At 40.3% G+C, this 12,500-nt stretch overlaps 2 protein-coding genes across 2 annotated transcripts in view; one reads left to right on the top strand and one right to left on the bottom strand.

Moving 5' to 3' along the window:
• The window catches only part of LOC137643766 (uncharacterized), a 472,299-nt gene that overhangs the window by 414,522 nt on the left and 45,277 nt on the right, over positions 1-12,500 (top strand). The window lies entirely within an intron of this gene.
• LOC137643767 (zinc finger protein 23-like) overlaps positions 3,379-12,500 on the bottom strand; it is a 42,318-nt gene continuing 33,196 nt past the window's right edge. The window contains exon 4 of the mRNA XM_068376456.1: positions 3,379-3,559. Within this exon, the coding sequence (XP_068232557.1) occupies positions 3,379-3,559 (181 nt within the window). The remainder of the gene's footprint in view (positions 3,560-12,500) is intronic.

Below are 12,500 nucleotides of genomic sequence, written 5' to 3'. Positions count from 1 at the left end.
TAACAGTGTAGCCATGGCTGTTAGCCCTCTGGAAGCTTTGTAAACGTTTGAGAAGCTGTGCAGTAAGAGCAAGTAACAGTGTAGCCATGGCTGTTAGCCCTCTGGAAGCTTTGTAAGTGTTTGAGAGGCTGTGCAACGAGAGCAGGTAACAGTGTAGCCATGGCTGTTAGCCCTCTGGAAGCTTTGTAAACGTTGTAGAGGCTGTGCAACGAGAGCAGGTAACAGTGTAGCCATGGCTGTTAGCCCTCTGGAAGCTTTGTAAACGTTGTAGAGGCTGTGCAACGAGAGCAGGTAACAGTGTAGCCATGGCTGTTAGCCCTCTGGAAGCTTTGTAAACGTTGTAGAGGCTGTGCAACGAGAGCAGGTAACAGTTTAGCCATGGCTGTTAGCCCTCTGGAAGCTTTGTAAACGTTGTAGAGGCTGTGCAACGAGAGCAGGTAACAGTGTAGCCATGGCTGTTAGCCCTCTGGAAGCTTTGTAAACGTTTGAGAGGCTGTGCAGTAAGAGCAAGTAACAGTGTAGCCTTGGCTGTTAGCCCTCTGGAAGCTTTGTAAACGTTTGAGAGGCTGTGCAGTAAGAGCAAGTAACAGTGTAGCCATGGCTGTTAGCCCTCTGGAAGCTTTGTAAACGTTGTAGAGGCTGTGCAACGAGAGCAGGTAACAGTGTAGCCATGGCTGTTAGCCCTCTGGAAGCTTTGTAAACGTTGTAGAGGCTGTGCAACGAGAGCAGGTAACAGTGTAGCCATGGCTGTTAGCCCTCTGGAAGCTTTGTAAACGTTGTAGAGGCTGTGCAACGAGAGCAGGTAACAGTGTAGCCATGGCTGTTAGCCCTCTGGAAGCTTTGTAAACGTTGTAGAGGCTGTGCAACGAGAGCAGGTAACAGTGTAGCCATGGCTGTTAGCCCTCTGGAAGCTTTGTAAACGTTGTAGAGGCTGTGCAACGAGAGCAGGTAACAGTGTAGCCATGGCTGTTAGCCCTCTGGAAGCTTTGTAAACGTTGTAGAGGCTGTGCAACGAGAGCAGGTAACAGTGTAGCCATGGCTGTTAGCCCTCTGGAAGCTTTGTAAACGTTGTAGAGGCTGTGCAACGAGAGCAAGTAACAGTGTAGCCATGGCTGTTAGCCCTCTGGAAGCTTTGTAAACGTTGTAGAGGCTGTGCAGTAAGAGCAAGTAACAGTGTAGCCATGGCTGTTAGCCCTCTGGAAGCTTTGTAAACGTTTGAGAAGCTGTGCAGTAAGAGCAAGTAACAGTGTAGCCATGGCTGTTAGCCCTCTGGAAGCTTTGTAAACGTTGTAGAGGCTGTGCAGTAAGAGCAAGTAACAGTGTAGCCATGGCTGTTAGCCCTCTGGAAGCTTTTTAAACGTTTGAGAGGCTGTGCAGTAAGAGCAAGTAACAGTGTAGCCATGGCTGTTAGCCCTCTGGAAGCTTTGTAAACGTTTGAGAAGCTGTGCAGTAAGAGCAAGTAACAGTGTAGCCATGGCTGTTAGCCCTCTGGAAGCTTTGTAAGTGTTTGAGAGGCTGTGCAACGAGAGCAGGTAACAGTGTAGCCATGGCTGTTAGCCCTCTGGAAGCTTTGTAAACGTTGTAGAGGCTGTGCAACGAGAGCAGGTAACAGTGTAGCCATGGCTGTTAGCCCTCTGGAAGCTTTGTAAACGTTGTAGAGGCTGTGCAACGAGAGCAGGTAACAGTGTAGCCATGGCTGTTAGCCCTCTGGAAGCTTTGTAAACGTTGTAGAGGCTGTGCAACGAGAGCAGGTAACAGTGTAGCCATGGCTGTTAGCCCTCTGGAAGCTTTGTAAACGTTGTAGAGGCTGTGCAACGAGAGCAAGTAACAGTGTAGCCATGGCTGTTAGCCCTCTGGAAGCTTTGTAAACGTTGTAGAGGCTGTGCAGTAAGAGCAAGTAACAGTGTAGCCATGGCTGTTAGCCCTCTGGAAGCTTTGTAAACGTTGTAGAGGCTGTGCAACGAGAGCAGGTAACAGTGTAGCCATGGCTGTTAGCCCTCTGGAAGCTTTGTAAACGTTGTAGAGGCTGTGCAACGAGAGCAGGTAACAGTGTAGCCATGGATGTTAGCCCTCTGGAAGCTTTGTAAACGTTGTAGAGGCTGTGCAACGAGAGCAGGTAACAGTGTAGCCATGGCTGTTAGCCCTCTGGAAGCTTTGTAAACGTTGTAGAGGCTGTGCAACGAGAGCAGGTAACAGTGTAGCCATGGCTGTTAGCCCTCTGGAAGCTTTGTAAACGTTTGAGAGGCTGTGCAGTAAGAGCAAGTAACAGTGTAGCCATGGCTGTTAGCCCTCTGGAAGCTTTGTAAACGTTGTAGAGGCTCTGCAACGAGAGCAGGTAACAGTGTAGCCATGGCTGTTAGCCCTCTGGAAGCTTTGTAAACGTTTTAGAGGCTGTGCAACGAGAGCAGGTAACAGTGTAGCCATGGCTGTTAGCCCTCTGGAAGCTTTGTAAACGTTGTAGAGGCTGTGCAACGAGAGCAGGTAACAGTGTAGCCATGGCTGTTAGCCCTCTGGAAGCTTTGTAAACGTTGTAGAGGCTGTGCAACGAGAGCAAGTAACAGTGTAGCCATGGCTGTTAGCCCTCTGGAAGCTTTGTAAACGTTTGAGAGGCTATGCAGTAAGAGCAAGTAACAGTGTAGCCATGGCTGTTAGCCCTCTGGAAGCTTTGTAAACGTTGTAGAGGCTGTGCAACGAGAGCAAGTAACAGTGTAGCCATGGCTGTTAGCCCTCTGGAAGCTTTGTAAACGTTTGAGAGGCTGTGCAGTAAGAGCAAGTAACAGTGTAGCCATGGCTGTTAGCCCTCTGGAAGCTTTGTAAACGTTGTAGAGGCTGTGCAACGAGAGCAAGTAACAGTGTAGCCATGGCTGTTAGCCCTCTGGAAGCTTTGTAAACGTTGTAGAGGCTGTGCAACGAGAGCAGGTAACAGTGTAGCCATGGCTGTTAGCCCTCTGGAAGCTTTGTAAACGTTGGAGAGGCTGTGCAGTAAGAGCAAATAACAGTGTAGCCATGGATGTTAGCCCTCTGGAAGCTTTGTAAACGTTGTAGAGGCTGTGCAACGAGAGCAAGTAACAGTGTAGCCATGGCTGTTAGCCCTCTGGAAGCTTTGTAAACGTTGTAGAGGCTGTGCAACGAGAGCAGGTAACAGTGTAGCCATGGCTGTTAGCCCTCTGGAAGCTTTGTAAACGTTGGAGAGGCTGTGCAGTAAGAGCAAATAACAGTGTAGCCATGGCTGTTAGCCCTCTGGAAGCTTTGTAAACGTTGTAGAGGCTGTGCAACGAGAGCAAGTAACAGTGTAGCCATGGCTGTTAGCCCTCTGGAAGCTTTGTAAACGTTGTAGAGGCTGTGCAGTAAGAGCAAGTAACAGTGTAGCCATGGCTGTTAGCCCTCTGGAAGCTTTGTAAACGTTGTAGAGGCTGTGCAACGAGAGCAAGTAACAGTGTAGCCATGGCTGTTAGCCCTCTGGAAGCTTTGTAAACGTTGTAGAGGCTGTGCAACGAGAGCAGGTAACAGTATAGCCATGGCTGTTAGCCCTCTGGAAGCTTTGTAAACGTTGTAGAGGCTGTGCAACGAGAGCAGGTAACAGTGTAGCCATGGCTGTTAGCCCTCTGGAAGCTTTGTAAACGTTGTAGAGGCTGTGCAGTAAGAGCAAGTAACAGTGTAGCCATGGCTGTTAGCCCTCTGGAAGCTTTGTAAACGTTTGAGAGGCTGTGCAGTAAGAGCAAATAACAGTGTAGCCATGGCTGTTAGCCCTCTGGAAGCTTTGTAAACGTTGTAGAGGCTGTGCAACGAGAGCAGGTAACAGTGTAGCCATGGCTGTTAGCCCTCTGGAAGCTTTTTAAACGTTTGAGAGGCTGTGCAGTAAGAGCAAGTAACAGTGTAGCCATGGCTGTTAGCCCTCTGGAAGCTTTGTAAACGTTTGAGAGGCTGTGCAGTAAGAGCAAATAACAGTGTAGCCATGGCTGTTAGCCCTCTGGAAGCTTTGTAAACGTTTGAGAGGCTGTGCAGTAAGAGCAGTAACAGTGTAGCCATGGCTGTTAGCCCTCTGGAAGCTTTGTAAACGTTTGAGAGGCTGTGCAGTAAGAGCAAGTAACAGTGTAGCCATGGCTGTTAGCCCTCTGGAAGCTTTGTAAACGTTTGAGAGGCTGTGCAGTAAGAGCAAATAACAGTGTAGCCATGGCTGTTAGCCCTCTGGAAGCTTTGTAAACGTTTGAGAGGCTGTGCAGTAAGAGCAGTAACAGTGTAGCCATGGCTGTTAGCCCTCTGGAAGCTTTGTAAACGTTTGAGAGGCTGTGCAGTAAGAGCAAGTAACAGTGTAGCCATGGCTGTTAGCCCTCTGGAAGCTTTGTAAACGTTTGAGAGGCTGTGCAGTAAGAGCAAATAACAGTGTAGCCATGGATGTTAGCCCTCTGGAAGCTTTGTAAACGTTGTAGAGGCTGTGCAACGAGAGCAGGTAACAGTGTAGCCATGGATGTTAGCCCTCTGGAAGCTTTGTAAACGTTGTAGAGGCTGTGCAACGAGAGCAGGTAACAGTGTAGCCATGGCTGTTAGCCCTCTGGAAGCTTTGTAAACGTTTGAGAGGCTGTGCAGTAAGAGCAAGTAACAGTGTAGCCATGGCTGTTAGCCCTCTGGAAGCTTTGTAAACGTTTGAGAGGCTGTGCAGTAAGAGCAAGTAACAGTGTAGCCATGGCTGTTAGCCCTCTGGAAGCTTTGTAAACGTTTGAGAGGCTGTGCAGTAAGAGCAAATAACAGTGTAGCCATGGCTGTTAGCCCTCTGGAAGCTTTGTAAACGTTTGAGAGGCTGTGCAGTAAGAGCAGGTAACAGTGTAGCCATGGCTGTTAGCCCTCTGGAAGCTTTGTAAACGTTTGAGAGGCTGTGCAGTAAGAGCAAGTAACAGTGTAGCCATGGCTGTTAGCCCTCTGGAAGCTTTGTAAACGTTTGAGAGGCTGTGCAGTAAGAGCAAATAACAGTGTAGCCATGGCTGTTAGCCCTCTGGAAGCTTTGTAAACGTTTGAGAGGCTGTGCAGTAAGAGCAGTAACAGTGTAGCCATGGCTGTTAGCCCTCTGGAAGCTTTGTAAACGTTTGAGAGGCTGTGCAGTAAGAGCAAGTAACAGTGTAGCCATGGCTGTTAGCCCTCTGGAAGCTTTGTAAACGTTTGAGAGGCTGTGCAGTAAGAGCAAATAACAGTGTAGCCATGGCTGTTAGCCCTCTGGAAGCTTTGTAAACGTTTGAGAGGCTGTGCAGTAAGAGCAGGTAACAGTGTAGCCATGGCTGTTAGCCCTCTGGAAGCTTTGTAAACGTTTGAGAGGCTGTGCAGTAAGAGCAAGTAACAGTGTAGCCATGGCTGTTAGCCCTCTGGAAGCTTTGTAAACGTTTGAGAGGCTGTGCAGTAAGAGCAAATAACAGTGTAGCCATGGCTGTTAGCCCTCTGGAAGCTTTGTAAACGTTTGAGAGGCTGTGCAGTAAGAGCAGGTAACAGTGTAGCCATGGCTGTTAGCCCTCTGGAAGCTTTGTAAACGTTTGAGAGGCTGTGCAGTAAGAGCAAGTAACAGTGTAGCCATGGCTGTTAGCCCTCTGGAAGCTTTGTAAACGTTTGAGAGGCTGTGCAGTAAGAGCAAGTAACAGTGTAGCCATGGCTGTTAGCCCTCTGGAAGCTTTGTAAACGTTTGAGAGGCTGTGCAGTAAGAGCAAGTAACAGTGTAGCCATGGCTGTTAGCCCTCTGGAAGCTTTGTAAACGTTTGAGAGGCTGTGCAGTAAGAGCAAGTAACAGTGTAGCCATGGCTGTTAGCCCTCTGGAAGCTTTGTAAACGTTTGAGAGGCTGTGCAGTAAGAGCAAGTAACAATGTAGCCATGGCTGCTAGCCTTCTGTAAAGGTTGTAAACGTATAAAGTTAAACGTTTACTTGAAGTTATTGCATATATTAGAAATGTCATTCTATATAATAATTGACTAAAGTTCTTTTATTCTTTCCAGGTAAGATTTCGGAAGTAACGAAAAGCCTGATGGTAACTGTAACTTCCTTTGCAATTGGAGATTTTTAAGGTAAATGAATCGTTATCTCTTAATCTAAAGTTATTGGAAAATTCTAAAATAATTGTTTTATTTTCATCTATAAGCCCTTCAACGATTATTACTTTCTGTTATCATAATATTTGAATAACACTAATTTCATTGGTGTTATATCACGTTTTATTGGCAAAATACTTTATACGGATTTATGTGATGGTTACCATTAAAGGGTGACTCACACACAAAAAATCCGTCCCGCTCAAACTCGTTTTTTTTGGTCGCTGCAACCTTACCAACCCTGTGAGCTAAGGATGAGGGTTTGGGGGAGCTTATAGGTCTATCTGCTAAGTCATCCGCAGCCATTGCCTGGCCCTCCTTGGTCCGAGCTTGGGTGGAGAGGGGCTTGGGCGCTGATCATATGTATGTATGGTCAGTCTCTAGGACATTGTCCTACTCGATAGGGCAATGTCACTGTTCCTTGCCCCTGCCATTCATGAGCGGCCTTTAAACCTTAAGAGAGAGAGAGAGAGAGAGAGAGAGAGAGAGAGAGAGAGAGAGAGAGAGAGAGAGATCCACTTACTAATTAGATTGTACTCTTGGAAGTATTAAAACAAACATTTCGTTATTAGTTCAATCTAATTAGTTTACTATTCATGCAAACTGTTTATAAAATATTGCATGATATTCGTCTGTTCACACAAATAATTCCAATCAACTAACCAGAAGAGAATCTTTAGCTATGGTAAGCAGCTCTTCTAGGAGAAGGATACTCCAAAATCAAACCATTGTTCTCTAGTCTTGGGTAGTGCCAAAGCCATACCATGGTCTTCCACTATATTGGGTTAGAGTTCTCTTGCTTAACGGTACACTCTGGTACACTATTCTATCTAATTTCTCTTCATCTTGCTTTGCTAAAAAATTTTAGTTTTTATAGGAAGTATTTATGTTAATGTTGATACTGATATTAAAGTGTTTTACTTTTCCTTGTTTTCTTTCCTCACTAGGCTATTTTCCCTGTTGGGGCCCCTGAGATTATAGCATCTTGCTTTTCCAGCTAGGGTTTTAGCTTAGCAAATAATAATAATAATAATAATAATAATAATAATAATAATAATAATAATAATAAAACATTGCATGATATTCGTCTGTTCACACATAAATAATTCCAATCAACTAACCAGTCTAATAAAGTAATATGGAAGGTATGCTATTAGATTTGATATCAGAGAACCATAGAAATCGTCACTATATCCCCTTTTTTTTTCATTCTCCCTTTTCCCTTTTGAAATTGTATTCCAAGGACAACAATAGATGTCGTTGCAATCCGCGTGTCGTTTAAATGGGCTTAACAAAAGCAGCAACGAGTCTCCGTCCCCCTGTTAACAATAGCTATGTCAGAATGGGGATTTTTATTCAACAATAGGGATGAAGAATCTCTGGTGGTCTGTGTTGCCCGGTTGTCGTCTCTACGTAGACGAACGTTTTTATAGAGCAATTAATATCGTAGTAGTAACTTTTTCTGCCTTCTTGTATATTGAAGAAACGTTTTTTTAGAGCAATTTGTATCCTAGTTGTAACTTCTGCTTTTTTGTATATTGAAGAATAGTTTTTATAGGGCAATTTGTATCCTAAGAGTAACTTCTGCTTTCTTGTATATTGAAGAAACGTTTCTATAGATCAATTTGTATCCTAGTTGTAACTTCTGCTTTCTTGTATATTGAAGAAACGTTTCTATAGAGCAATTTGTATCCTAGTTGTAACTTCTGCTTTCTTGTATATTGAAGAAACGTTTCTATAGGGCAATTTGTATCCTAAGAGTAACTTCTGCTTTCTTGTATATTGAAGAAACGTTTCTATAGGGCAATTTGTATCCTAAGAGTAACTTCTGCTTTCTTGTATATTGAAGAAACGTTTCTATAGGGCAATTTGTATCTTAGTTGTAACTTCTGCTTTCTTGTATATTGAAGAAACGTTTCTATAGAGCAATTTGTATCCTAGTTGTAACTTCTGCTTTCTTGTATATTGAAGAAACGATTTTATAGGGCAATTTGTATCTTAGTTGTAACTTCTGCCTTCTTGTATATTGAAGAAACGTTTTTATAGAGCAATTTGTATCCTAGTTGTAACTTCTGCTTTCTTGTATATTGAAGAAACGTTTCTATAGGGCAATTTGTATCCTAAGAGTAACTTCTGCTTTCTTGTATATTGAAGAAACGTTTCTATAGAGCAATTTGTATCCTAGTTGTAACTTCTGCTTTCTTGTATATTGAAGAAACGTTTCTATAGGGCAATTTGTATCCTAAGAGTAACTTCTGCTTTCTTGTATATTGAAGAAACGTTTCTATAGGGCAATTTGTATCCTAAGAGTAACTTCTGCTTTCTTGTATATTGAAGAAACGTTTCTATAGAGCAATTTGTATCCTAGTTGTAACTTCTGCTTTCTTGTATATTGAAGAAACGTTTCTATAGAGCAATTTGTATCCTAGTTGTAACTTCTGCTTTCTTGTATATTGAAGAAACGTTTCTATAGGGCAATTTGTATCTTAGTTGTAACTTCTGCTTTCTTGTATATTGAAGAAACGTTTCTATAGAGCAATTTGTATCCTAGTTGTAACTTCTGCTTTCTTGTATATTGAAGAAACGATTTTATAGGGCAATTTGTATCTTAGTTGTAACTTCTGCCTTCTTGTATATTGAAGAAACGTTTTTATAGAGCAATTTGTATCCTAGTTGTAACTTCTGCTTTCTTGTATATTGAAGAAACGTTTCTATAGGGCAATTTGTATCCTAAGAGTAACTTCTGCTTTCTTGTATATTGAAGAAACGTTTCTATAGAGCAATTTGTATCCTAGTTGTAACTTCTGCTTTCTTGTATATTGAAGAAACGTTTTTATAGAGCAATTTGTATCCTAGTTGTAATTTCTGCCTTCTTGTATATTGAAGAAACGTTTTTATAGGGCAATTTGTATCCTAAGAGTAACTTCTGCTTTCTTGTATATTGAAGAAACGTTTTTATAGGGCAATTTGTATCCTAAGAGTAACTTCTGCTTTCTTGTATATTGAAGAAACGTTTTTATAGAGCAATTTGTATCCTAAGAGTAACTTCTGCTTTCTTGTATATTGAAGAAACGTTTTTATAGGGCAATTTGTATCTTAGTTGTAACTTCTGCTTTCTTGTATATTGAAGAAACGTTTCTATAGAGCAATTTGTATCCTAGTTGTAACTTCTGCTTTCTTGTATATTGAAGAAACGTTTCTATAGGGCAATTTGTATCCTAAGAGTAACTTCTGCTTTCTTGTATATTGAAGAAACGTTTCTATAGAGCAATTTGTATCCTAGTTGTAACTTCTGCTTTCTTGTATATTGAAGAAACGTTACTATAGAGCAATTTGTATCCTAGTTGTAACTTCTGCTTTCTTGTATATTGAAGAAACGTTTCTATAGGGCAATTTGTATCCTAAGAGTATCTTCTGCTTTCTTGTATATTGAAGAAACGTGTTTATAGAGCAATTTGTATCCTAAGAGTAACTTCTGTTTTCTTGTATATTGAAGAAACGTTTTTATAGGGCAATTTGTATCCTAAGAGTAACTTCTGCTTTCTTGTATATTGAAGAAACGTTTTTATAGAGCAATTTGTATCCTAGTTGTAACTTCTGCTTTCTTGTATATTGAAGAAACGATTTTATAGGGCAATTTGTATCTTAGTTGTAACTTCTGCCTTCTTGTATATTGAAGAAACGTTTTTATAGAGCAATTTGTATCCTAGTTGTAATTTCTGCCTTCTTGTATATTGAAGAAACGTTTTTATAGGGCAATTTGTATCCTAAGAGTAACTTCTGCTTTCTTGTATATTGAAGAAACGTTTTTATAGATCAATTTGTATCCTGGTTGTAACTTCTTCTGCCTTCTTGTATATTGAAGAAACTTTTTCATAGAGCAATTTGTATCCTAGGAGTCACTTCTTCTGCCTTCTTTTATATTGAAGAAACGTTTTTGTACGAACGTAATTATTGAGCAATTTCTATTCTTGGAGTAACTTCTTTTGCATTCTTGTATATTGAAGAAACATTTCCGTACGAACGTTTTTATTGAGCAATTTCTATTCTTGTAGTAACTTCTTTTGCCTTGTATAGTGAAGAAACGTTTCTATTAAGCCATTTATATCCCAAAAGTCACTTCTTCAGCTTTCTAGTATATTGAAGAAACGTTTTCGCTACGTGAATTTAGAATTCTTATTTTGATATATGTTTCCCAAAAAGTAAAACCTGTTACCTGTGTTGTACTAAAGATATTGTGGAAATCCTGTTTATTTCGTTCCATTCATTCCTTTTGAAATATAACAACTTCGTTGAAATGAGAACCCGAGGGTTTTTTTTTTTTTTTTTTTTTTTACCGCTAATTGTGGAATACGGCTTTTTAATAAAAAAAAATCTCCACGTTACTTTGGAAATTGTAAAACCTTACACACAGACACACACATACACACACACACACATATATATATATATTTATATATATATATATATATATATATATATATATATATATATATATATATATATATATGTGTGTGTGTGTGTGTGTGTGTGTGTGTGCGTGTGTAATTTGTTCTTGTATATGTGCCCACCTATTTAGGTTTCCTTTTACAACGTATATTTTCTCCAATTTCAAAATCTAGCGCATGCTCCCTCTTTACATACAACAAAACATTATACCGAATATCAGGTTATACTCAATGCGCTGTGAAAACACTTTTGGGTCTCGTGGAAAGGAAGTCTCAAAGTAAAATAAATTGAAAAGTCAAAACGTATTTTATTTTTTACTATCACCAAGGGCAGCCCCCTTTTTAACATACGCCTTGCATATACAAGACAGCATGAACATTGTTATGAAGCTTTGGGGAAATAAAGGCATTTCTGTGGTTGCCTTTACGGTCTCATTTATATCAACAGCCTCCTTGGGTTTCGACCTTGGGATTCTTTTCTGTATGGAACTGTCTTCCTTCCAAACCTATGGTTACAGGTGTTGACGTGCGGCGGCAATGAAATTCTTTTTCAATTTTCCTCGCCAGTGGTTGCATACGGAGGCTTTTACAAGCGATTACTTCATTGTGCTTCAACCTAAACCCCCCCCTCCCCCACCTACCCCCCTATTTAAAGAGGCTGGAGGAAGTATGGGAAGTGAGGGGGGTGGGGTTAATCTGTTGAGCCTTTTAAAATCTCGATGTCCAAATCTTCTATGTAGTGTCTGAAAATGTAACTCTGAATGTGTTGAATTCTTCTATATAGTGACTTAAAATATAACTGAATGTGTTGAATTTTTCTATATAGTCTTAAAATATAACTCTGTGAATGTTAATGTCTTACAAAAGAGGCCTTGAAATAGAATTCTTTGTAAATAATGAGTTTTTTATATCTTTTAAAGTAGAACTTCCAACGTTAACTCTTCTAAAAGATGTCTTTAAAAAAGAACTCTTTCTAAATGAAACCATATTCCTAAAGGAGTTTTAGAGTATGATAATGATAAGGTTATCCAAATTGTGTCTTTACAGTTGACAAAACGTTCGATTTGCTCCTCTTGTATCATTCTTCTTGACTTCTCTTTTATTTTCATTCTTTATTTTCTTCATCTTCCTGTCAGTTTTTTCACCTACAATCGTATGGAAGCAGATCATCAGAATAAGCCAGAGTATAATAATTCATACAATAATATAACAATACGTCATTTCGGTACTAAGTCTCTATATCCGCATGAGATTTTCATTCCTTATTTTCTTTATGTTCCTGTCAGTTTTTTCACCTACATTCCTATGGAAGTAGAATATGAGAATAAGTCAAAGAGTATAATAATTCGTACAATGATATAACAATACGTCATTTCGGTAATAAGCCTTTATATCAGTGTTCGATTTTCATTCTTTATTTTCTTTATCTTCCTGTCAGTTTTTTTCATCTACAATCGTATGGAAGCTGAATATCTGAATAAGCCAAAGTATAATAATTCATATAATAGTATAACAATACGTCATTTCGGTAATAAGTCTTTATATCAGCGTTCGATTTTCATTCTTTATTTTCTTTATCTTCCTGTCAGTTTTTTCACCTACAATCGTATGGAAGCTGAATATCTGAATAAGCCAAAGTATAATAATTCATATAATAGTATAACAATACGTCATTTCGGTAATAAGTCTTTATATCAGCGCGAATATATGTATATTTGTATGTAACCCGTTTATTTACATATGACATTCCACAACCCTAATATGGCTGTCGAATGTTGATGATGTTAATCGATGCTTTCTAATAAAGGGCTGGGGGAGTGAAGCATCTGGCAATGCTTTATTAATTATTTAGACCAATTATTGTCAAACAGCCGACAAAGGCCGATTGGGAGTTCATTAACGACTGATCGTGGCCGCTGGCGTGATACATATGTTAAACAAATACTAAGGATAAAGTATCAGTAGTGTGGTGTATATATATATATA

Source organism: Palaemon carinicauda, chromosome 7, assembly GCF_036898095.1.
Source record: "Palaemon carinicauda isolate YSFRI2023 chromosome 7, ASM3689809v2, whole genome shotgun sequence".
Classification (NCBI taxonomy): Eukaryota; Metazoa; Arthropoda; class Malacostraca; order Decapoda; family Palaemonidae; genus Palaemon; species Palaemon carinicauda.
Note: the sequence above shows the minus strand (reverse complement) of the source record. Positions and strands in the feature narration are given on the sequence as shown.